Genomic DNA, 26,811 nt, shown 5'->3' on the forward strand with positions numbered 1-26,811 from the left:
AACAAAGAAGGCCATTTACCACTGGCACAACAAATTCGTAACTACGGGTTGTGCCTGGCAGAGAGAAGCGGTCGCCCCAGTGTGAGTGAAGTGAATGTGGAGCACGTAGGAGCAACATTCATAAGGAGTCCGAAGAAATCGCTGCATCGGACATCCTGTGAACTCGAAATGGCTCCAATGACAGTGTGAAAAATCCTGCAATAGAAGCTGTCTACGAAACCACTGAAATTGAAAAATGGATCAAATGGCTCTGAGTACTATGGGACTTAACAGCTGTGGTCATCATCCCCTACAACTTAGAACTACTTAAACCTAACTAACCTAAGGACATCACACACATCCATGCCCGAGGCAGGATTCGAACCTGCGACCGTAGCAGTCGCGCGGTTCCGGACTGCGCGCCTAGAACCGCGAGACCACCGCGGCTGGCTTGAAACTGGAGCTAGTGCCGCAGCTCAATGACGATGACAAAGACAAACGTTTTGAGTTTTGTTCGCAGATGCAACAATTGAATGAGGATGGGGTTGGCATTGGTGATCACTTAATTTTTTGCAACGAAGGCACTTCAAACACTAAAGGGAAAGTGAACCGGCAGGGTTATAAAATCTGGGATACAAATCATCCATATGAATGCTTTGAATTTCAGCGTGAATCCCCAATGGGAAAAGTTCTTTGAGCATTGTCGTGACGAAAGGTGTACAGGCCATTCTTCTGCACCGACAGCACTGTCACTGAACATTCCTGGCTCGCACATGTTGCAGCATTGGCTGAGCCTTAAATTCAATCGGACTCTCCCTTGTTCTTTCAGCAGGATGGGGCTGCACTCCATTTTCATCGTGAAGTTCGTGAGTACCTAAAGACGGAGCTGCTGCATCGATGGATTGGCCGTGCAACAGAAGGGGACAGCTGTTTCATGAAATGGCCTCCCCAATCCCCAGATCTCACTCTATGTGACTTTTTTCTGTGGGGACATATTAACTATCTGGTGTATGTACCGCCTCTAGCACGTGATGTTGCAGAGCTCCGGGAGAGGATACAGGAAGCGACTGCCACAGTCGATGATGCCATGCTGGGACGGGTATGGCAAGAATTCGATTACCGTATTGAAGTCTGCTGAGTCACTCATGGTTTGTGTATCGAATGTTTGTAAAAAAACTTTCAGAGGTTCTCTTCATAATGCAATATGTATGACATCTGTACAACGTTTAGTTCTTGTCCAATAAATAATTGAAAGTGTTTCCAGATTTTGTGGACACCCTGTATAATTACTGTCTAAATATGCTGACTTTTATACTCAGTGATGTTCAGAGATACTGTATATTACTTCACACAATATGAATCATATATCTTGAGCTAATTTTGTTTCAATTTCTTTGTAAACATAAAAAGTACTGATTGTGATATTAGTGATTTTTGTACTGTCTGTACATTAAAATTAATACTGTATCACAAAAAAATGAATTCCTTGAAGTATCTTAAACATACTTCTAAATAAAAGAGATAAATATAGATATATGATGTAGTCTTAATGTTAGAAATGGTACAACTCTAAATATCATAATAGTTCAAAATTGCATGAAGTCTTAAGAATTTGTGTAGGAAAGTTTTGCTATTCGAAACATAATTTTCATAGCTTTGAACGTTAATTTAAAATTAAAAACCTGTCAGAAGTGTAGTCTTTCCTCCTGTTAAATGTGTCAGTAAATACCTAAAAATTATAGCTTTGTTACTTTTCTTATTAGAATGTATAATCTAACTTCTAAATGGTTTATAGTCTATTTCAATAATGCCAGAATATTATGTTGTTGAAATGTTATACATCACAGTAGAGGAAAATAAATATAATTTACTGACATAATGGTTGTTGGGAGTGTGGGTGGAGGGTAGTGGAAAGGTAGCCACTGGTTTTGTTCTATCAGACAAGTGGATCTATAGATCATGGCGTAGATTAAGGTTATATTTGAAACCTTACCTCTTTATTGTGAGCTGTAGTTGAGTCTTGTCTGGAATAATCTCCACACTAGTAGGCATTAAACTTCTAATTTTCTTCTTGTTAGTGAATAGGAGATGAAGTTTTTATTTGCTAATACTGTTTTAGAATTTATGTGGGATGTCTGACATACAATTGAGGACATGTAATATTATTTTAGAAGCTGAAATTTTCACATTAAATGTGCTTTCTCAGCTTTTGTGTAGATTTTTAAGTGTAATAAGTAAGCACAAAATATTGCCTCTGTATCTATGAGAACATACTGAGTATCGCTTATCTGGTACGAAAGGTAGTAAGAATGAATACATTCTATGGGATTGACTCTAGGGAGCAAAAAACTGAAGAAAGAGTTTACATTATACCTGTCTCAGATAATAAAAGCTTATTCTCACTTATTTCCTGTTCGAGTCAGCAGTCATCATTATGCTTCATTCGAAATAATTTTCTTGACAATGGACAAATGAGCATTATGGTATTTGAACACATATTTAACAATGCTTCAAACGTTCAAATGTTTTTCCTACCTGCTGTATTGATTTCCAACCAGTTGAAAACTGAAATATCACAGAGCTAATATTTGAGTATTTCTTTCAGAAATATTTTGGATATGTATAATGAATTTTATATGTATTAAGAATTTGAAGAATAAATGTGAGTTATCAGTTGATTTCACTAGTTAAGAGCAAACATTAATATACATGTTATCCTATTAATACAGTTGAAGTACAGCCCCTTACTGTAGTAGCCAACATTACAATTATTTTTGTAGAATTTTGTCTTAGTTAAGGTTCTTGTCTTCTATCTATTTTTATATTTAATGCAGTGTGGACACCGTTCTCTCTGGAATTCTTACTTACTTCAGCTTTTTCTTCTGTGTATTTTGCTGGATTAGCGTTCCAGGAGGAAGGCAAATTGAAGAAAATAGCTGAGCCACAGCCTCACCACTCTTTCCAAAATCGTCCTACACTCAGCAGCAAAGATTAATGTCTAGAGCTGAAACTTCACTTAATAGGTAGAAATAATTCCCAACCTCCTCCTGATCGTTTTAATGGTTAAACAAAATAACCATTACTATTTAGTTCAAGAAAATTTTATACTTTGGATATTTGTAGGTAATATTCACTTGAAGTAAGTCGCCTTGAAAATGATGTTATTTGCCAGTACATGAACATTTTTTTCATTCTTTCCAAATTGACACATATTCTGATCTAATGTGAACTAGGCTTTAACAATCTGTTTCTCAGAAATTAGGTTGCAGTACTGTACTTGTTTAATGAATCATAATTCGTAGTTTGTGAAAATATTTAATTTCATCTTCATCTTTTGTAAAGGGTGTTAATCATTACAAGTCCAGAAAAATCCTTCAACTAGTACTGTACATCAGATTCAGCAACATGTAAGATCCATTCAGCACCTATAAAGATGAAGAAACAAGATAAACTTTGCAACAGATTACACGCTTAGTTTTAAACACACAAAACGTTTAGTCTTTGAATGTCTATATAGCTTGTCCCCCCCCCCCCCCCCTTCTTGACTGCTCAAGGTAACTTGTAGCTGTAACACATACGTAGTCAGCAGGACATATACACAAAAGAGATAAATTCCAGGTAATTTGATGAGTACTTTCATTATTCGTCAGCCCATCTGACTGCAAACATCATACTTTCTTAAAAATGAAGTAATATCATTTGGACAACACCTTTAACTCTCATTGTGTGCTTCCTTCGCTGACAATCCTCTATCCACCCTAACCAGTCATAACTCTGAACATAATGCATTTGTGACCTCTTAACCCATTGGGGTTTTACAGTACCACTCCAGGAGCTTACAGTACAATGTTTCAGATATGTTCCACTAGGGTATTCCAACCCATATTTTTTTCCAAGAGGACTATATATAATTCATTATGGGTGATTCTAAAAGTATTGATGAAATCTTATCTGACACAACTTTGAATTCTGAATTTCCTACCATTGTAATGAAATATAATAGAAGCTGTAACAATGTATATTCTTCGTTATATAGATGCACCAATGAATTTTTTTGTGAAGAGCTCTTAGTAAATACAATATTGGAATGTAGTCAAAAGGTTTCTCAAAGTGCATAAGTACTAAACATTTTGGTTCTCCATGCTCACATCTGTAATTGTGTTGAATACTTGTTAATGATCTTTTGTTCTATGAATAATCTCGTTTGCAGATATACTAGCTTTGTTATTATAATCTGGAATGCCTACATATTCTAAAATAAATTCTCATAATCCACATTTCTGTCTTCCAGCCATATGAGCCTGGTTAACTTTTATTTCATTTCTATTGTCACCCAATGTTTCGTTACTGTTTGATTATTATCAATGTGTAAGTGTTGTAGTACTGTAAGTTTACTATTTATTGTTGTATGAAATATTGAGTTATCTGCTTTAAATAATAAAAGACTGTGCCAGCTATTTTTTCATGCATATCATGGTGCATTGAGATAATTTATTCTCAGTATAAAGTGTAAATATTAACATTGGTACATTAGTATGTTATGTGATGTTTTTGAGCATCGTGATCTGCTTCTCTTGCCCAACAGCCGCGTCTTTGTGGTTTTACTGCCAAAAGATAATCAGAAAACTTGTATCTTCTGATTTTTCACCTGCTAAATTTAGGACATGGTAGGTTCTTTGTCTGTCTGCTTATAGGTACATTCTTTCTCTCATTGTGCAGAAACACAAACATACAAATCATCATTCACTCTGTTTGTATATCTGAAACCAATAATACTGTTTTCTAACGTTGGTATATACAAACCGCAAAAAGATGACTGCCAAGGAAGAGAGACAGAGCAACACACATGCCACCATCACATAAGATACCAATGTAAATTTTTGCACCTGGTAACGAGACTAAATTCCCAAAATCTGTTGTGCTATGCATGAAAAAACATAATTGGTGCAGTATTTTGTTGCTTAAATCATACATGACACAGTTGTAGGCTTTCTAGGAACTATGCTTACGTTGAATACAATTATGTTATTATTGCCTAGTCACGGGATGAAAGTGACATACACGTTCAAAAACACGAAAAAGGAAGTTTCCCAAACGACCACACATAAAATTCAACGAAGGGTGCCCACAGTTAGGTCTGATTCTAAACTACATTGTTGTTAAACTAAGATACAGAATCACATAATACAGACTGTGGAATGAATGGCGGAAGCAGTGTGATTAGTTACAGAAATAGATGTGGTATACAAGAAGAAATACAATTTAAAGTGCCACATTTTGGACATACATTTACAAACAGCCAACAGAATGGACACTAATGTGTGGAACTTTATATAGGGGACAATTGCTGACATAATTTGTAATGAGCACCTTAAGATATGTAACGCACACGTTAAGAGGCTGAAGAAACAGATATCGAAACAGTATCAGAGCAATAAACAAGGGAACAATCTAAAAGCATACTCACACGTTCTACAGTAGAGTAGTGAACAACATAGACATAATATTAAATGATAAAGAGTGAAACATGTAAAACAAATGTTTGTAAAATGATACAAAAGAAAGCCTATCTGGAAACACACTAGAGATGGAGGTAATGACTGTAGAAACATACAAAACAACAAGGAGCGTAAAAAAAGCCAAGAGAATCAGATGATAACCAACAATTGAAGACTGAGATCAAATAAGGCAGGAGGGATACAATACATTCCACCATTCGGGGCAGTGGGAACCAAACGACTGGTCACGTTGTGTGCCAAATCAGTAAGGGTGGCGCCATACCATTGCATCGTTGTAACAAAGTTATTCACTTAATTCCGAAGATGGATATAGATAAGCTCGAGAACAACCGCACAGTCAGATTAATAGCTAATGTATCCACTTGGCTGACAAGATTAAACAAAACTGAGGATCTGTTAGATGATGCTCAATTTGACGTAAGGAAAGGTAACGGCACCAGAAAAGTAGTTCACCCATGCCGCTCGATAATGTCGACCTGGATTAAGGGTTCGACAATATAAAATCATGAAAAATGTTCGAAATTATGAGGGAAATAGGAGTAAGATACAGGGAAAGGCGGGTAATATTCAACAAATACCAGAACCAAGAGAGAGCATTAAGATTGGAAGACCAAGAACGAGGTGCTCGGATTAAAACTGGTGTAAAACAGGAATGTAGTCTTAACCTCTACTGTTCATTCTATACATGAACAGAGCGGTACCGGAAATAAAAGAAATGATCGAAAGTGGGACTACAATTCAGGTTGAAAGGATATCAGTGACAATATTCACTGATGGGATTGCCATCCTTAATTGAGATGAAGAAGAATTACGGGATCAGTTGAATGGAATGAATATTCCAGTCAATACAGATTACGGATTGAGAATAAAACGAAGAAATGTAAAGAGAAGTAGCAGAAATGAGAACAGCGAGAAGTGGTGCTACGAAGCAGAGAAAGTTAAGGAATTGTGCTACCTTTGAAGGAAACTAACCCATCACAGTCGAAGCAATGAGGACATCAAAAGCTGACTAGCACTGGAAAAAAGGGCATTCCTGGCCAAAACCAGCCAGCTTAAATCATGCATAGGCCTTAATTTGAGGAAGACATTTCTGAGCATATACATTTGGTGCAGAGCACTGTGTTCTGTTGATAAATGAATCAATGGTAAGTTCGTAGAAACCGCTCTGATACAAAGTCCTCAAAAATTCTTCGAAGTTACTCAAAGTAGTGCATGAGTGTCACATTGTCACTCAATCGTAGGTTAAATGCAGGTCAGCGACTGCATTCTGAAAACAAAATGCTTGTCTTTACTAGTTCTCGGAGCGCAACAAGAGCTCTGTTGGTCAGATTTGTTCATAGTGCCTAGGATACAGAGGGTGAGACTCATTGAAAATGGACGCCGTCTCTGCTCATAGCTGGTATGTTAACTGAATATCATGAGGGTGCTTACCACAAAGAAAGGGTTTCGACCAATGGTAAACTTAGATGTACAATGGTCATTCATTTCTTTTCCCAAAATTAATTACCGAGCGCGTGGCACATTGGTTAGCAAACTGGAGTTACATTCGGGAAGACAACGGTTCAGATACCGGTCCGGCCATCCAGATTTGGATTTGACACTGTTTCCGTAACTCACTTTAGTCAAATGCCTCAATGTACACAGCGATGTGCATTGAAGGTGCACTGCTTTCTTTCAAATGGTTCAAATGACACTGAGCACTATGGGACTCGACTTCTGAGGTCATTAGTGCCCTAGAACTTAGAACTAGTTAAACCTAACTAACCTAAGGACATCACACACATCCATGCCCGAGGTATGATTCGACCCTGCGACCGTAGCGATCTCGCGGTTCCAGACTGCAGCGCCTAGAACTGCACGGCCACTTCGGCCGGCTGCCTTCTTCCCACATGTTCCCTAGCCCGAAATTATGCTCTGTCCCTAATGATCTCTAATCTTCGTTACGCCTTCCAAAATCAACTATAAACAGCGTACAAGAAATGCAAGTGCGCTCAAAGAAAGAAAGAAAGAAAAAATAAAATAAAAGCAGGAAAGGATTATCTGAGTGAGACGGAAACAGGTAGATGTGATGTCCAACTACAGACAAACAAATGATTACAATTTTAGAAAAGCTGGATGATTTGTCCAAGAGAACGAGCTTCACAAATTGAGCAACTCAGTAACACGCTGGTCCACCTATCGGTATTAGGCAAGCAGTTATTCGGTGTGGCATTGATTAATAGATCTATTACATGTCCGCGTGAGATATTTCGTACCAAATTCTGGCCAGTTGGTACGTTAGATCATCAAAATCCCGAGCTGGTTGGAAGCCCTTAGCCACAATGTTCCCAACCTTCTGAACTGGGGAGAGATTCGACGAACTTGGTGCCCAAGGTAGCGTTAGGGAAGCATGAAGTCAAGCAGTAGAAACTCTCGCCGTTTGCGGGCGAGGATTATCTTGCAGAAATATAAACCTAGGATGGCTCGCCATGAAGGTCAACAAAATGGCGCGTAGTATAATTGTAACGCTGTGCTGTAAGAATACCACGGATGAAAACCAAAGGGGTCCCTCTATGAAAGGAAATGATCCCCCAGAACATCATTCTTATTTATCGTCCCATATGGCGCGCGACAATGAGCTTGGCATGACACCTCTGTTGGGGGCGTCGCCAGACACATCTTTCTGGCCATCGGAGCTCGGTATGAAAAGGAACTCATCACTGAAGACGATGTTACTCAGGTAGTGAGATTCCAGCCGAAGACGTATCTGGAGACACATCTACCGATTTCCGTCCCATTAGGATTATTCTTCGTGATGCGTCGGTATTTTTCTTTTCTTTGGAGTATAAATATGAAATTCAGTTAACGATAAGACAACAACTTCAAAAATGAGAAGCAGTAGGGTTGTCATAAGCTGATTCAGCTTTATTAAATAAAATTCCCAACAATTTGAGATAGACCACGAAATTGTTGCATAAAGGCAATTGGGAAATCTCGCATGTTGAAGAAAATGGTTGGGCAAGCAGATTAACTTACGACAAGGAACTCGCCAAATTTTTCTTATCAACATTAAAAAAAGTACAGTAACACTCGAATAGGAAACGATCGAAAGAATTACCAGGCGTCGGCAGCTTATCAAAATTTAATCTGAGTGCTGCGGCGCATAATCTCCGACAACAACCAGACTCAGAAAAGCGAACAGACTTCCAGCCCTGACTCGTACACAAAGCATAATAGAGAAAGTACCACTTTCGATCACTGCGTGGTTCATTCTATCGCGGCAGCAGCTGTTTGTTGATGATTGGCTGATTTGGAAGTCTGTGGAAGCGACGCGTGTAAAGATGCTAAGACTTTCTCTCGCCACAGAGAAGTGCACATTAACGTGGGTATCGATAATAACCCCTTGGTCAACATCTCTTATCGATAGGTGACTGAACTTACCCACAGCCTATGTTACATTCATAACTCACTCGTTTCAACCTTTTCTGTTGATGTCATACTGTTTGTCTGGCGACTGATTGGAAAAATTAAATTTTATCATTTCTACAGAAACAAATGTCTAACCAACTGATTTAATGACGGATCAATATCAAAAATAAATTCTGCTACTTTATGATTTGTAAATATATTCTTCGAATTGATATCTTGATCTAAATATAATTCGAGAAATAACTACTCTAATATAAACTGTCGAATAACGTACAGTTACAGTACTACAGCGGCAACATGCATCCAAGGGAACTTCTTAATTTGATGAGAACAGGCGAATACCAAGTGTGACTTAGTCACAGTGCATTCTGGCGACGGTTCAAAATTTTTCAAGAATATTTTTCACTTTATCTGGAACAAGCAACTGCAGCAAACCGCGAATGCAGTGAAACGTGGAGGCACTTTCACTCGATTAAGGCTTTGTGCACATTTAAATAATAGATGTTACTTTCGAAATAGACAATCGTATTGTTGATCCATCCAAATACTCGAGAAATTACCTTTTTCTCGTCTATTTTGGAACCAATTTGATTATTTCTGATTTCAATAAAATTCAGCGATTTGCATTTGTTTTACTACTTCCAGTTTGTTACTTTCTAAATCTTTGTTTGCAACAACCTTAAAAGCGACTAAATGTTGCAGTTAGCTATTAAGTGTGCTGATATAACGTACGCTTCGTGCTCACTTTAGCGGCTCGTGTTTTGTCCGTGAGACGCTCAGGTTCAAATGGTTCAAGTGGCTCTGAGCGCTATGGGACTTAACATCTGAGGTCATCAGTCCCCTAGAACTTAGAACAACTTGAACCTAACTAACCTACGGATATCACAAACTTCCATGCCCAAGGCAGGATTTGAACCTATGACCGCAGCGGTCGCGCGGTTCCAGACTGAAGCGCTTAGAACCGCTCGGCCACACGGCCGGCTGACGCTCTGATGTCAGAACGTTTGAATAGATAGTAAACTGTGCCATATGTGAATGACAGATATGAAGGCTTGTTGTACCGCAGCAATGTAATTTGACTGATACGAAAGTTGGAGTAATGTGATCATACATATTTTGTAGTCTAGCATCATGTTACGACCAGGCGGCGAGAAAGATCAAGATGCTGCCTTCAGACCGAAGTAGTTACTGTATATACAGTATATGTGTGTCTGTGGTTGTGTGTGTGTTTTGCAGACGACTGTCCTAGACTGCAGTGAAATTATAGTTTTCCAGGTTCGATTTAGTATGCCTATGTTGTAATATTCTACCGACATCTAAGTCTCTTATACAGAGACGAGAGTCCAGCACGTTGCACAGACCTGCAGCAGCATTTGTTTGGACAGCTTGCACATCTTGCCCACTTTGATCTCCAGAGGGCGCATGGCTTGCGTCACGAAGAACACAAGACCCCGTCTGAAGCGAGTTTCGCAGTCTGCCCATCCACAGCTGTAGGCTGAGTTCACCAGATCCTCGCTCTGAAACGTAGATACGCAGCTTTAACATTATCCTCAGATAAATATTTATCTATAATTTCAAGGGAAAAGTATGACGTTACAGTTTCTTCAACAGAGTAATCAATAGAATTATTCCCGCTTGCATTTTGTCTCAAATTCCAGCGTCATATGAATACTCAACCATTCCTGCTCTTTATAGTTGTCAGCTTATTGTTACTTTCTGTCCTTTACGAACTGTTAAATTACTTGCGTCAATCAGCGAATGGTTATGGCCGACTGTGGTGGCGTTCGTCGTTACAGTATGGTCCGGCTATATCTGAATAACTTCACACGGGGAAGAATCATTGCCGGCCGGTATGGCCGTGCGGTTCTCAGCGCTCCAGTCCGGAACCGCGTGACCGCTACGGTTGCAGGTTCGAATCCTGCCTCGGGCATGGATGTGTGTGATGTCCTTAGGTTAGTTAGGTTTAAGTAGTTCTAAGTTAAAGGGGACTGATGACCACAGATGTTAAGTCCCATAGTGCTCAGAGCCATTTGAACTATTTTTGAAGAATCATTGGTAAACCGGAAGAAGGACGAATTGTGACTATTATAGCCCAGGCGATTGGTATAGATCACAGCATTATTCCATGTGCATGGGGACCGTTGCGATCCAAAGGCATTGCTGCCCAGTGGAGAGGAGGAGTGGGCCACGATCTTCTACAGCAGGAGACGACCACCGCATTGTGCAATCGGTAAGAGAGAACCGGTATCAAACAACGGTGGCAATTGCAACCACGATCATCAGACCCGCAAGGCACGCAGTGTCACGACGCACAGTGGCACGATGACTGCATGCAGTGTTGTCTCTTTACCTGACAACGAATACGTTGTGTTACATAGACACCCGTTCGTCGGCGGCACGGTATGGGATGATTCCAAGCGCATAGGTACTGGACCAACGAGGACTGGGGTCGCATGCTCATCTCGGATGAAAGCAGATTCTGTCTGAGTAGTGCACCTGGACGTACCCTCGCATGGCGAGAGGTCGGAACACGTAACGTAACTAGGAACTCTGTCTAATATGACCATTTTGATGGGCCAGGGTTGCGGTGTGGGGAGGCATTATGTTACGTGAGTGTACTGACCTCCACGTCTTTGCCCACAGCACGCTCACCTATTAGCGTTATTCTGACACTGTACTCCTTCTCCAACTGCCTCTTATCGCAGTTGCACTCTTATAGATGGCTATGAGAGAGCACAGCGGAAGTGGAGGAGCTCTTGGAGCGAGAGGACATTCGGCGAATGCACTGGCTTGCCCGTTCCTCAGACTTAAATACCATGGGGCACGTTTGGGACGCGTTGGGGAGACGAATTCTCGCACGTCCACGCGTACCAGCGAACATCTATAAGTTGTAAACCTCCTAGACGGACGAATGAAGCGCCCTACCGCAAGAACTTATTAATCTACACTGTGGCCTGCGTTGGAGCATGCTGTGCCTTCCGTGCTGGGCAGACATACCATCAGGAAACTATGTCTCGCCTTTTGTAAAGTCCAGAGGACCATCAAAATTAGCTATGATTTCATCTTAATTGTTGTCTTTGAGTAAATGTGTCATTTCTGTTCGTTTAATTGCGTATTTCTATCTGTTACCTCTGTACTACTTTACAATACGTCTTCTTCTGTGTGGTGCAAGTTTCATCAAGCTATTTTACTCGGCCGTAACACATCTTGCGAAAGTTACTTATGTTCTTAAATTCTTCATACCATTGTGCATAAGAGCTCTGTTTTAACAGAAGTGTTTTGACGCCGAATATCGTGAACTATGTGTCACGTAAAGTAATTTGGCAGGTACTGTACAGTCAGTGGTATATGTAGGTACTATCTGCTAAACGTGTTGCGAATAGAGTTTGCAGTGAAGGAGTAGAAAAGCAAAACGTCGTACAAGGTGTTGAAATTTTAGTGCATGAACAATGAAAATGCAGTAGGTCACAAATATTCGTCCTTTTATTAATTTGTGTGACATGCCTGGGAGAAAAAGTTTCTAAAAGGTTTGAACTTACGTGTAAAACTTTTTGGAATTCGCTAACCGCTCTCATTCTCAAATACTTGATGAATATAATCTGGCTAATTAGCGCTTCGTCAGTTACGTTGCCTCAAGGAACATACAGTTTGTAACTGTAATGCTTGACTTACAGTGTTAAACACTTAATGTAATATTATATCCTTCAATAAGTAGATGATGACGGCATTTTAAATTTTTAAATTAGTTCCACGGTTATATGAATTACAGAAAATCAAAGTTTTGTTGCCCCTGGAAGCCGTCTGACAGGCAAGCTTAAAGAGGATTTGGTGGCCGTTTTGTGACCCATGAAACATTTTTCAAAGTATTTTGTAAAATTACACTACAAATGGTACTTGAACTGTTATACTATGTGAGTACTGTACTCCAGTGTTTACTCACTTTTTGTCAGACATGGTTACACAACAAAACGTTCATAAAAGACTTTAAACGCCTTCTGACAGGATCTTTCTCAGCGTAAACAGTGTTACCTTCAAGAATAAACGAACAAAACACGTAATTTCCTTTCCACAACAGCGGTTTTGTTTCTTACTTCATTCATTTGAACGTAGTTATCATAATCTATGAAATACACCCATTTTGTCCTAAGGTCACACTAAAACAGTACTTTTAACACTAATGTGATAGCGCTAAATACAGATTCAACGACACTTGTAATATGCTATTCTGACGTCAATTTTAAGGAATTCTAATACTTACCTTGTCAGTTACGATGTTTCCGAAAAAGCAGTACATGACAGTCTCATATAAGCATGGCGGAATTGTGATAAGTGGCTGCAGCGCTTTTGCAACATTTCCACCTCTCTGCAACAGCTATACAGTTTAAAATTATTAACTTGTATTTATACTTTAAATGTGAAACAGATTCGTACATCGTAAAGTAAACACTGCTGGAAAGTGTACACAGTTCCATTAATTTTTGCTGTACACAGGGCAGAGCAGATTAAATCATTATGAAAAATCATAAAGTAGACTGATGGTCAATGGAGGTCAGTGGAGAATATAATGAACTATAAGGCGAGACTGTACACTGGTAACTTGCAGTAGCCTAACAGCGGTTAAGGAAGATATGAATTGCTTTAGCATCCAATGGCATTCGGAACATAATGTATCCAACATTCAACGCACACACCTCGAATATGTTGAAAATCACCTAGGTTAACGAATATTTGATTTCAGTCGCAAGTAAATCAGCACGAATTAACAACTGTGTTTTCTTAGCGTTAATAACCACCGAGATGAAGACGCACACTTTTCCTTCTATTCAAATGAGACTGTACTGTTCGGTGATGACAGATTCCTGTAATGCCGCAATTTCGTAAGTTGATCTCTTTTTGACAGTTTGCAAGATCATACTGTTATTGATATTGTTAACATATCAAAGTATGTTTCAGGTGAAATGACTAGGACCCATCTTTGTGGGTACTGGGTGACTGAAGACGAATTGTAAATATTAACTGAGCAGCTGTTGAAAAAACGTATATAAAAAGTATCCATTGTTTGGTGGATGTAGTGTTCTATCATTTAAGCATTATGTACATTCTTACCTGTACAGACTGTCCAGTCACATTAGTGTGACCACCTGTCAAAAGCCTGCATAACCACCTTTTCAGCGCTGACCCCTGCGATATCTGCAGGAAGAGGGTCCATCACGTTCTGGAAGGTACCGACAGAGACGTGGAACCATGTCAACTCCAGTGCCGTTCCCAGCTGGCTTAAGTTCCTTGGTTGCGGATCCATGAAGTAAACGGTCCCATCGAGGTGGTCCGCAGTCTCGATTGGACTTATATCCGGAGAGTTCTGTGGCCAGAAGAGGACGTTAAAGTCCTCGTCTCCTTTATCTGCGCACTGCGGGCTGTGTGACCACGTTGCTTTGTCCTGCCAGTAGGTGCCGTCAGGCCGAGGCAAAACTAACTGCAGGTAGATTCGTACATGTGTTGACCCATTGTGTCTAATAGAATTAGAACATCACCCAGAAAATTCTACGAAAAAATTCCTCACACCATAATACTCCCATATCCGGCTTGGACCATTCCGAATTTTGTTGCATCGTGTTTGCTTTCATACGTTTCATGCCGATGCAGCACAAAACGTGATACATCTGAAACACCTGCTGTGGAGGCCCTTATGCAGCAAAGTTCGTTGAGCGGTCGTTGAGGAGACATTGTTGGAGTACCTTGTTTCATCTGGGCTGTGCATTTGTTCAACAGTTCCACGTCTGTTCGCCCGTGCACATCGCCACAGCTGTCGCTCACTCCTGTCAACCAGGGCCCGCGGTGCACCACAGTTGCTTCGGTGCCGGTTTTGGATAGCGCCATTTTGCCATTCACGAAATACTTCAACCTAGGCGGTACGCGAACGGTTTACAAACCTAGGCGTTTCATAAATGCTTCCATCCTTTACCCGTAAGCCAACGATCATGCTGTTTTGGACGTCAGATAAAAACAACTACACTGTTTTCTGCATCCCCCACACGCTTTATACATCCTCCACTTCTGGTGCTGCCTCTTGCCGTCTGTAAGTTGTTACTGTATCTTGACGCCGAACGTAGGTGGTGGTCACATTAATGTGACTCGTCCGTGAAAAACTGAATGTTTGACTGTCTATTCGGAATGTATGATCTCAAAAAGTAACGCCCAGAGTTTTTGCAAAATAATCGACATTGTCCGGAGAACGCTTGTAGCTATATAGTTTCTCCAGTGACAATACACCGGTTTTCCGTTAGAGATAATTATGCAATACATGTAGGAGCCGACGAAACATTATTTGCATAGCATGCCAGACGCTACAGCGCACTTATCATCCATGAAGTAGCGATTGTTACAAATGGCTGTGTAATAAAAGCGAGCAAAATAATTTGTTCATCCGAGTGATCTGAAACTTTGTACAGTAGTTGTAGCTTTCTCTGTGAAAATAATCATGCCTCCTACTGCTCATCAGTGGAATATGCCCGACAGAACAGATAACATATAATTACATTAATATAAACAAGCGCGACAGCTCTATGACATAATTAGCGCGAATTGAGAATTTCTTAATAGGAGGTGTAATGGATAAGAGACGCTGCATTGGAGCGCTCAATAACATCTACATCTACGTGGTTACTCTGCAATTCACACGTAAGTGCCTGGCAGAGGGTTCATCGAACCATTTTCATACTACTTCTCTACCATTCCACTCTCGAATAGCGCATGGGAAAGAGGAACACCTAAATCTTTCCGTCCGAGCTGTGATTTCTCTTGTTTTATTATGAAGATCATTTCTCATTACGTAAGTTGGTGTTAACAAAATATTTACACATTCGGAAGAGAAAGTTGGTGATTGAAATTTCATAAATAGATCTCGCCGCAAAGAAAACCGCCTTTGTTTCAGTGACTGCCACCCCGTGTATCATATCAGTGACACTCTCACCCCTTTGCTCGATAACACGAAACGAGCTGCCCTCCTTTGCACTTTTTCTATGTCCTCCGTCAATCCTACCTGGTAAGGATTCCATTTCGCGCAACAATATTCCAGCAGAGGACGGACAAGTGTAATGTAGGCTGTCTCTTTAGTGGGTTTGTCGCATCTTCTAAGTGTTCTGCCAACAAAGCGCAGTCTTTGTTTCGCCTTCTCCTCAATATTACCTATGTGGTCTTTCCAATTTAAGTTGCTCGTAATTGTAATTCCTAGGTATTTAGTCGAATTGACGGCCCTTAGATTTGTACGATTTATAGCATATCCAAATTTTATCGGATTTCTTTTAGTACCCATGTAGATGACCTCGCACTTCTCTTTGTTTAGTGGTAATTGCCACTTTTCGCGCCAAACAGAAATTCTCTCTAGATCATTTTGTAATCGGAATTGATCGTCTGATGATTTTACTAGATGGTAAATTACAGTGTCATCTGCAAACAGTCTAAGGGGGCTGCTCAGATTGTCACCTAACCTGAGAAATTGGATCGGACGTCAAGCACATGCGGGCCGCAGATATAGTTAAGACTACCGATCGAGAGAAGCGGAGTATCTGAGTTCGAGTCCTGATCCAATACACATTTTAAACTAAAGCCACTGCGGTACCGCAGTGCTATAATCGGCTGGGAGACATGAATTCCCAACTATCCCTCTCTCATTGTTCTCCCTTGCTCTATTTCATAAAGAGGTGTCAGTTATTACAATAGTCTGCCACATGGTTAAAATGGGTGCGTATTCTGCTGCATTAAACTTCTTCACTGAAACATCAGGAATGTGCTGTACAAATGGCAAAGCTGCGTACAACGCCCGAAACTCTGTTGTCATTACTTTCAGGCAACTCCGTGATTCCAAGCACGTTCTACAACACATACGTAAATACAGTTCAGCGTGTGAAAAGACATCGTTTGGAGCCGATAAATTTTTCAAAGACGAATGCATGACAACATTTCAAACTAAAGGTCAAATATCATCTCGTAGGATCGCTTCTTCAGTCCTCGGCGCTGAATATAAATTTTTACAAATCTACTTATGTGCGAAGATGACGTGCAAATTGATCAGTGATGCGATGCAGTTCCAGGCACCGAACGTCACATAGGTTCTTTACTTTTCGCACCGACACAAAGCCCTGATAAAGCAACTGAACATATGCCAGCAGATAGTTATACAATCCATATAAGATCCGACAAAAAGAAAACCCATATCACAGCCACCAACATCCAATTACGCAGCATACCAGACGCTACAAAACAAGTACTATCAATGAAGCAGCGATTCCTATAAATGGAGAGGAAGGTAATACGCGTGCCATAATTCTACTTAATAATACAATTTCAGCTGTCGCAGAAACACATCGATCTTACACGTATAATGCTTTTCTGTATCCCATATTTTTTGGGATAGTGAGGCTGGATATCACTTCAATCATATGCAAACGAACCCAACTACAGGCAAGTGCATTCATTATTACTCGCCGCATTTCGTCATATAAAAGCAAAAATACTCTCTCTTCATAATTTCGCACATCTGATTTTTCTTTTTCTAACCACTTCTTTCCTCTTACAGGTGAAGAACTTCATAGAAATGTATCAGCTATCTGTGGGAAAATTTCAGAGAGGACTTGAGCGACGAAATTTGACACGGTATTCGCACCGTTACGAGCGGTAGCATCTTTCCATCTTCGGACAAGAATGAATCTATCATAGTAATCGTAGACATAAGCTGAACTATCAACAACTTAGCATTCATTCAACTTGACGTGGTTCCAGCACAACATTCTCAGTATGACCGCTATGATAGCGATTTACTGACAGCGTAACAAATCAGTGGTGATCATTTGTGGATCTGTCGTAACAAAAGAACAACTCTTACTTGTAGATAAAAAGTTAGCCAACGAAACGATTACAACCGAGGTGGCCAATGGTACTGGCGGTCTACTCGTATTTTTCCGTGATGCACCTGGTGGCACAGGAAAAACGCTTTTCATCACTATGCTGTTAGCTAAATTCGCTCTCAGAATGGAAGTGCTTTGGCTCTTGTCATCAGCTATTGCAGATACGTTATTGGATGGTGTCCGAACAACGAAGTCGGGGCTCAGTTGCCTTAAATACACATTTTGCGGAAGCTCAAACACGTAAAACTTAAAAAGATTCCTGCGTGTCGAAAGTACTGCAAATTTCAAACTGATAGTCTAGGACGAATACACTGTGACACATAAGAAATCGCTTGAGGCGGTTGATCGAACTCTTCGAGATTTACAAAGAAATGCACAACCGTTAAACGGAGTTTTCATTTTGTTAACAGGCGACTTCAGAGAGAGAGAGAGTTGCACCGAAATCAGAACCCGTTGATGAACTCGCTGCTTGCCTCAGACCATCACATCTTTAGCGACATGTACATAAACTTATATAAAGAACAATATGCCCATCCTTCTGCAGCAGAACACGCCAGCCGTACTTTCAGAATTGCTATTGGTAATGGAGAAGTTTCAGTTTATGCCATCAGAAAATATATTTAATTTACATTAAACTTTTGTGCCATTATTTCTTCGATCGAACAGTTAATTAATAAACTTTCCCAGAAAATGCCACAAATTACAAACATCGTCAATGGCTTTGCCATCGTACTATTTTGGAAGCAAAAAACACCGAGGTCAATGTAATTAACTACACTATTCATGAACAAACTGCGGGTGAGTCAGTCGCCCAAAAATTTATTGACAACAGTCCTGAATTTGTGAATTCAGATAGTGTTTCAAACTGTCCATGTGAGTTTCTCGATTAGTTGGATCTGCCCGTTGTCCTGCTGTACACATTGCCACTGAAAATCGGGGCACCAATAATTCTTTTGCGCAACTTTAATCCATCTCGATTGTGAAACGGAACGAGCCTTGCCGTCAAAAAAAACTGAAAATACGTTATTGGGGCGACAGCTCTGAATAACAAGTCAAACAAAGAAGATATAATCATTCCATGCAGTCCTATGATTCCCAAGGAAATTCGATTTCATGCCATGCCCATTCGCATAGAATTCTCAGAGAACACCAGCGAAGTACAAGGTTAATGGCTTCAAATATGCGGGCTCAATCTGGAAAATCCATGCTTTTCAGATGTTGAAATATACGTTGTATGCTCTAGAGTGGGACAGCCAAAGTTTTGTTTTTACACAAGACGGAAAGATTAAAGATAATGAATATCCCAAAGCAATTGAATAAACTTATTCACATGTAACGCAATCATGAAGAAACCATTCTTTTGTTTATTTTTTAAATATGAAAGTGTCTGCTTCGTCTATGTCTATCTTACTTCCAATAAATTACAAAACCGCTGAATGAAGCATTGCAACATACGCCAAAGATCAGCTAGTACCACAAGAAAAATCAAGAAAACAATAAAACTCGACAAAAAATACTATGTGTTTAAAGTTTAAGGGTGACCAAAAAGTTCCCGTTTGAGGGCTTTGCTGCAGCGTATATGCAATGTAGTGAGAATGAGGTGCGGTTACATAAGCACCAATATGTACGCAAAGGATTCAACGCACAACCCCGGTCGATCTGGAATGCCAACCTTGTCCATCACTCAAGTGGGAGACTCTCGAGCACCCGCCCTATAGTCCTCTCTCTATGCGATTATCGCGTCTTCGGTCCCTTTAGAAAAGGTCATGACGTATCGACGACTCACGTATCGGGTAACGCTTTGCTCTAGGCACTTACGTGCTTATTCACGCAGTAGGACTCGGTGTTTTATCAAACGGATATATTCAACCTGGGGCGTCGGTGGGATAATTACCTGAACGCTCTCGACGATTATGCGTAATTGAGATGCAAATTCTGGACTGTAGCCCGCATCTCGTGGTCGTGCGGTAGCGTACTCGCTCCCCACGCCCGGGTTCCCGGGTTCGATTCCCGGCGGGGTCAGGGATTTTCTCTGCCTCGTGATGGCTGGGTGTTGTGTGCAGTCCTTAGGTTAGTTAGGTTTAAGTAGTTCTAAGTTCTAGGGGACTGATGACCATAGATGTTAAGTCCCATAGTGCTCAGAGCCATTTGACCCATTTTTTTCTGGACTGTACTGAACTACTGTATTTCTATGAAAGTGTCAATATTGTTACACGAAGTGATCATTGTAGCTCGGCAAGGTAAAACAGAACACCTAAACCACCATCCATAAGATAACATCACCTCTTATTTAAAGAGAAGACATATTGATAATGTGTTCCTCCAATGTAATGTGCTTTATCTTTTCTTTAAGGTCGCTCTTAACTCATCTGGTTTCGTTCGGTTAAATCCGATGCGCTATCTTCGTCGCAGTGATGGCAAGCCCGCCCGGCTAATAGTGCGGTTGAACTCACTGCTTCCCGAGAAGGAAGGCGTGCCGGTCCCCGGCACGAATCCGCCCGGCGCATTAGTGTCGAGGTCCGGTGTGCCGGCCAGCCTGTGGATGGTTTTTAAGGCGGTTTCCATCTGCCTCGGCGAATGCGGGCTGGTTCCCCTTATTCCGCCTCAGTTACACTATGTCGGCGGTTGCTGCTCAAACACTGTCTGCTCGTAGGCGTACACCATAATTATACTACCACGCAAACATTGGGGTTACACTCGTCTGGAATGAGACGTTCCCGGGGGGAGGGGAGGTAGGGGGGAGGGGAGGGTGGAGGGGGGGGGGGTCGACTGGGGGCCGAACGCACAATAACGATGGTTCGGTGTGGGGTGGCGGTGGGGTGAGTGGACTGCTGTTGCCTGTTGTCCTGTTGTGGGGTTGCTTACCACAGAGGGCATCTCCGTAGTTTCTAGGCCCCAGTTCCATACATACATACATACAAACACACAACGTGATACGAAGTCATGTGGTGGCCTCAGCACAGACTGCGTACAGGGTACTAGTTCCTCTGCAACGGCAGAGGAGACAGTGCTTGCGTAGTACGTGAAATAAGGAACGGAGTACGAGCTATAGTCAACGGAAAGGAAAGTAACAAAGAAGTTGCCCTTGCAAATAGTGACAGGACCTTCAGTGATCTTAATGCTCATAAAACAGTTTGTCAGCGAAAGTCACAAGTTACCGACATTGCTTTTTGATGGCACAGCTGTTTACAGGACGGTACCATCACTGGATGATACTATGACAGGCTGACCACTTGAAAACATCCACTTCCTGTACTGAACGTTAGCTCTCTTCATATGCAAGAGATCGCATAGTATTCAACAAGCAGGTACGCTTCCGCAACCATCAAGCCATTCAAAGGTCTAGAGGCAAAACTAAGGAGGAGAACGCGACACGTAGCATAACCCGATCACCCAGAAACTTAGCTCAGTAGAAGAGCGGAGAAATAAGCTAACACGTGCGTCAGCTTAGGCACAGACACGCGAACGTTTCTGAGAAAACGACTGTCAAACTCTTCGGGGTACTTTATGTGCGTTTAGTGGATGAGGGCTTCAACCGAAGCGGTGGCCCACTGGATAGCGGCACAGCTTCACAGTTTTACGCCCCGTGCTCGAAGCCGATTATTATTTTCAGTTTTGTTTCGTTTATCTTACCGTGTCCATAGAAAATTACTACACGCACGTATTCCAGTGTATATTGACATAACATTGTCCTTATCCGTCTACTAACTGTATGCCTGGTGAAAAAGCTAAAAGTAAATGAACCACAAAATTACTTGAAATCGTTTTTGGTAGAATTCCTGTAGTGTATCTTGATGCATAATCCATTGCAAGTGCAATTTCCAAAAAAGTGAACGTTGTGTGCGGTTTGCCGCAAAACTATTGCCAACACGTGAAATTGTTAGAATTTTTAACGACTTTTTTTCCCGAGTAAGATTCATATGAAATAGTGTCTTTGTGACAGTTATGTCTTCGCGCAATGCTGGTGGTATTCGGAATTTTTATCTTTCGAAGTTTCTACAATCGGTATGATTAAGGGAATGCACCAATCTTCCTGCTGAGTAAGCAAAGAACAAAATATGAAGATTAATACAAGAATGATATAAGAATGAAATATAAGAATGTGAGAATTAAAAAGACTGTAAACTCTGAAAATACCTTACACATTTATGTAATAAGTGTATGACACTGTGGAATCAGAGCCATCCTACAACAGAGCCTCGTGCCACGCGTGGACGAGCACTGTCTGTGAAGTACCGCTGTGCCACGATATGCTCCGCATTCACTACCTGCCATCCCACGCTCTCGACAGAATGGTTACTGGCGTACGATCGCTGTAATCTCCGCAGGTCGTCGCCAAGTACAGTTGAAGTGACCAGGAGATACTGACTCTACCTCGAGATTCTCCGAAGTTCCCTTCTTCGCTGCGGGCCATTAACAGTGGAATTCTGTGAAGGCGGCATTCAATAACATTTTAGCGCAACCGCACTCAGTAGATAGAAGCAACACCATCTACATTCTTTTCCTTTTCCATGTCACTCTATACTGTATCGGCACAAGATTTTCATGAGTACCTCAATGAATGGCCAGATGCCCTTAGTGTCGCCAACCTGTTAGCCCATCAAGTCCATCTTATATCTACTTCTTCTTTCGGTTGTGCCTAAGCCCTGCAGTGTTCACAGGGTCGGCATTGTTACAATCGGATTTGGCGTTGTTAATGTGAAGGGGTGGCCCGATGCCCTTCCTGCCATCATCCCATACCCCTCGGGACGGAATCAGTGTACCCCAGCTGTCTGCGTCTACTGTAAATCTTGGAAGAGTGCGAATGTGTTGCAAATGTCTGCGAGTCGTGTAACTGAGGCGGGACGTGAGGACCAGCCCGGTATTCACCAAGTGGGATGAGGAAAACCGCCTAAAAACCACATCCAGGATGGCTGGCACGCAGGCCTTCGTCGTTAATCCGCCAGGCTGATTCGATCCAGGGCCGGCGTGCCTACCCGAGCCCAGGAAGAGCTAACCTATCGGGTCAAGTCCCTCTTATATCTAAGCTTACAAAACGTTCTGTACAACCTGAGTGAAAGAGATTCGTATGTCTGGATGATGATCTACATCAGTCCATCTGCAAGGAGATAGTTAGAAAATACAGTGCGGTCCATTCAGCAGGGTGTTTGAAACATGGTACCGTACTTCCAAGTTAGTGCAACTTAATAAAAAGTTTACTACCTACAATGGACTTTAGATGGTACACACGAAGGATCTTTAGACTTTGCGTGGGCAGATATGCATAAAATATTTGTTACGTCAATAGCCACAGTTCTTAAAAACTTCCATCAGACGTTTGGAAGCATAGAGGTATCTATCGCTTTCCGTTCATTAGTTTTCGGCCTATATCAGTGCATTTCTTCCGTTCTTCAGCCCCACAGAAATAACGGATTCTTAGACTTCAGCCACATGCCAGTCATTCGTGTCAGCCACGTCTGCCACACCACTGAATTGCGAAACGATAATACAACCTCTCGGGAGTATCATTTTCGAAGTGTGGGATACATCAATTGCTTACGATAATATAAAAATTCCCGTAGCAATATTTCGGGCCCTTAGAATTTAATAAGCAAGGCTGAAGGGAAGCCAAGAAACGCTGATGGAATTCATCGACGTAGAAAAAGCGTTCTACAATGTAAAATGATGCAGGACGTTCGAAATTCCGGGAAAACAGGAATGAGCTGTAGAGAAAGATTCCAAGAGCAAGTAGGAAGTGCTACGATTGAGTGGGATGTAGGAAACGGATGCCGTCTTTCCCCTCTGCTTTTAACTGAAGAAACAATGACGGAAATAAAAGAAAGGTTCCAGAGGGAAATTAATCTTCAAGATTAAAGGATATCAGTGATGAGATTCGCTGATAGTATTGCTACCCTCAATGAATGTGAAAAATTATTTCAGGGTCTAGTAAATGAAATGAACAGTCTAATGGGTACGGAATATTGATTGAGAGTATGAAGGGAAATGTAGTGAGATGTAGCAGAAATGAGAATAGTGAGGAACTTCACATCAAAATTGGTGATAACTAACAGACGAAGTCAAGGAATTCTGATACCTTGGAAGCAAAATTACCGATGACGGCCGAAGCAAGGAGGATACAAAATAACAGACAAGCACAGCCAAACAGCATACCCCCGACCAATAGAGCACTACTATTATCAAACATAGACCTTACACTCACAAAGAAATTTTTGAAAATAAACGTTTGAAGTCCAGTATTGAATGGTAATCAATTATGGACACTGGTAAAACCGAAACAATAGAGGTTCGACGCGTTTGAGATGTGGTACTACAAAATAATGTTTGAAAATTAGAGGGACTGATCAGATTAAGAATGGTCTCCGCAGTACCGCCTATGATAGTAAAATACGGAAAACACTGAAACGAAGAAGGGACATGGTGACAGGGCACGTGTTACAACATCAGGGGATAACCTCGCTGGTATTAGACGGAACTGTAGAGGATAGAAACTGCAGGGGACGGCAGAGATTTGAGTACATCCAACAAATAATTCAGGACGCAGGGTGCAAGTGCTACTTGAGATAAGAGGTTAGCGCAGGATAAATATTCATTGTAGGCTGCATCAAACCAGGCAGAAGGCTATGACTCACAAAAGCAAAATGAAGAATCCTTCGGACTGCTTCACACTCGATGAGACGACATTCTGTGGAGCAACGAGATGGCGGACCTATGCTGCAATTCGCAGCATCTTCAACTGTTACTTCTAAATCCCGTACTGGATACAGTGCACACATCTGAGATTGTCTCTGCTACGATCTTTTAAGGTACTGGAACATACAGAAGTCAGCAGCCAAATCTCTCCTCGATGTGAAGTCATAACACTTGATCACTGGCTGAGAAAAAAAAGGGTTATAAATGTGTACGTGGATATTATAACAAAGGAGAATCAAGTTAGTATTCACTAAAGCAGAAAAAAAAGTGCCAGTGCATTTGATTCATCTTCGGGGCAATGCCTTTAACATCTACTTAAACTCTGTTCATGGACGTACTGGAAGCAGCGGCAATGCCTCTCGGTATTCAAAGCTACTACCTGACGAAGTACTTAATGTTTACAGAATCAAATACAGTACTATGTCCTGTCACAACACAGAATCCTTTGGTCCCATTTGCTTGCTTTATGAAACATTCACCTGCTCCCGTAACTCAGTGCACCGAGCATTAACGACCATACAAATGAAATGTTGAGATGCGATTAAAATATTGATCAGCTTAACGATATCCTTATCAAACCTTACTCATTAAGTGTATTATCAGTTCGCAAAACTCTAGTGATACAAGGAGACAATAACGGCAATTTAATGATCATATTTCAGAAATTTACTCAGCCAGAGTGGTATGAAACTTAGGTTCATTTTCGCTATACACTAGCACTCCAAGACAATCAATAACATGAGTGCATGGAACATACAACAAAAATGGCGCAATGAAGAACAGGTACCAGATTAAGCATAATTTCAATGAATATGGCCACATCTCTTTAAGGGAGGTTGTACGCGCATCAAAAAAAAGTCTTGCATCACCCCATTGACCAGACCTCCTGAAGATAAATGTTGACTGTGGATATTCTATCACAAATACTGTCATACAGTCCCTCTGACTGTTCAGAGATGTCACTAAACCCGCCAAAGATGTGAACAACCATGCATGTGCGGGGGGGAGGGGGGGGGGGGAAGGTCCGACAGCCGATCAGTTTCAGTCATTCCACCAGGAAGGAGGTACACGGCTCGTGGTGTCTGCAGTTCAACCATGCCTAGAAGTTCAGTACCGCGGTTCGATCGCGTCCGCATTGTTATTTTCTGCCAGGGAGGGCTCTCAACAAGGGAAGTGTCCAGGTGTCTCGGAGTGAAACAAAGCGATGTTGTTCGGACATTTAGGAAATACAGAGAGACAAGAACTGCCGACGACATGCCTCGCTTAGGCCGCCCAAGGGCTACTACTTCAGTGGATGTCCGCTACCTACGGATTATGGCTCGGAGGAACGCTGACAGCAAAGCCACCATGTTGAATAATGCTTTCCGTGCAGCCACAGGGCGTCGTGTTACCTCTCAAACTGTGCGCAATAGGCTGCATGATGCGCAATTTCATTCTCGACGTCCATGGCGAGGTCCGTCTTTGCAACCACGACACCATACAGAGCGGTATAGATGGGCCCAACAACATGCCGAATGGACCGCTCAGGAGTGTCATCACGTTCTCTTCACTAATGAGTGTTGCCTATGCCTTCTACCAGCTGTCCAGCGAGTGCAGCCAGGTAGGGGTTCCCTGCTGCTTTGGGGTGGCATTATGTGGGGCCGACGTACGCCGCTGGTGGTGACGGAAAGCGCCGTAACGGCTGTACGATACGTGAATGCCATCCTCCGACCGACAGTGCAACCATATCGGCAGCATACTGGCGAGGCATTCGACTTCATGGACGACAATTCGCGGCGCCATCGCGCATATCTTGTGAATGACTTCCTTCAGGATAACGACATCGCTCGACTAGAGTGGCTAGCATGTTCTCCAGACATGAACCCTATCGAACATGCCTGGGACAGATTGAAAAGGTCTGTTTATGGACGACGTGACCCACCAACCACTCTGAGGAGTGGGACAAGCAGGACAAACAGTGCATTGATGAACTTGTGGATAGTATTCCACGACGAATACGGGCTTGCATCAATGCTAGAGGACGCTTTACTGGGTATTAGAGGTACCGGTGTATACAGCAGTCTGAACCACCACCTCTGGAGGTCTCGCTGTATGGTGGTACAACATGCTATATGCGGTTTTCATGAGGAATAAAAAGGGCGAAAATGATGTTTATGTTTATCTATATTCCAATTTTCTGTACAGTTTCCGGAACTCTCGGAAACGAGGTGATGCAAAACTTTTTTTGATGTGTGTAATACGTTGAAAGAAAAAATGGGCCACAGAGGCAGCCAGTAGTGATTTGGCACATGCTTCCCCACTGTAAACTCTTG

The 26,811-nt window shown here is 41.7% G+C and overlaps 1 protein-coding gene across 1 annotated transcript in view; it reads right to left on the minus strand.

Moving 5' to 3' along the window:
- Nucleotides 1-3,308: 3,308 nt before the first annotated feature.
- The window catches only part of LOC126414073 (odorant receptor 43a-like), a 49,580-nt gene continuing 26,077 nt past the window's right edge, over nucleotides 3,309-26,811 (minus strand). The window contains exons 3-5 of the mRNA XM_050083319.1: nucleotides 13,165-13,278; nucleotides 10,268-10,423; nucleotides 3,309-3,404 (exon numbers count right to left, since the gene is read on the minus strand). Coding sequence (XP_049939276.1) covers nucleotides 3,354-3,404; nucleotides 10,268-10,423; nucleotides 13,165-13,278 — 321 coding nt within the window. The 3' untranslated portion in view covers nucleotides 3,309-3,353. The remainder of the gene's footprint in view (nucleotides 3,405-10,267; nucleotides 10,424-13,164; nucleotides 13,279-26,811) is intronic.

The sequence above is a fragment of the Schistocerca serialis genome, chromosome 1 (assembly GCF_023864345.2).
Source record: "Schistocerca serialis cubense isolate TAMUIC-IGC-003099 chromosome 1, iqSchSeri2.2, whole genome shotgun sequence".
Classification (NCBI taxonomy): Eukaryota; Metazoa; Arthropoda; class Insecta; order Orthoptera; family Acrididae; genus Schistocerca; species Schistocerca serialis.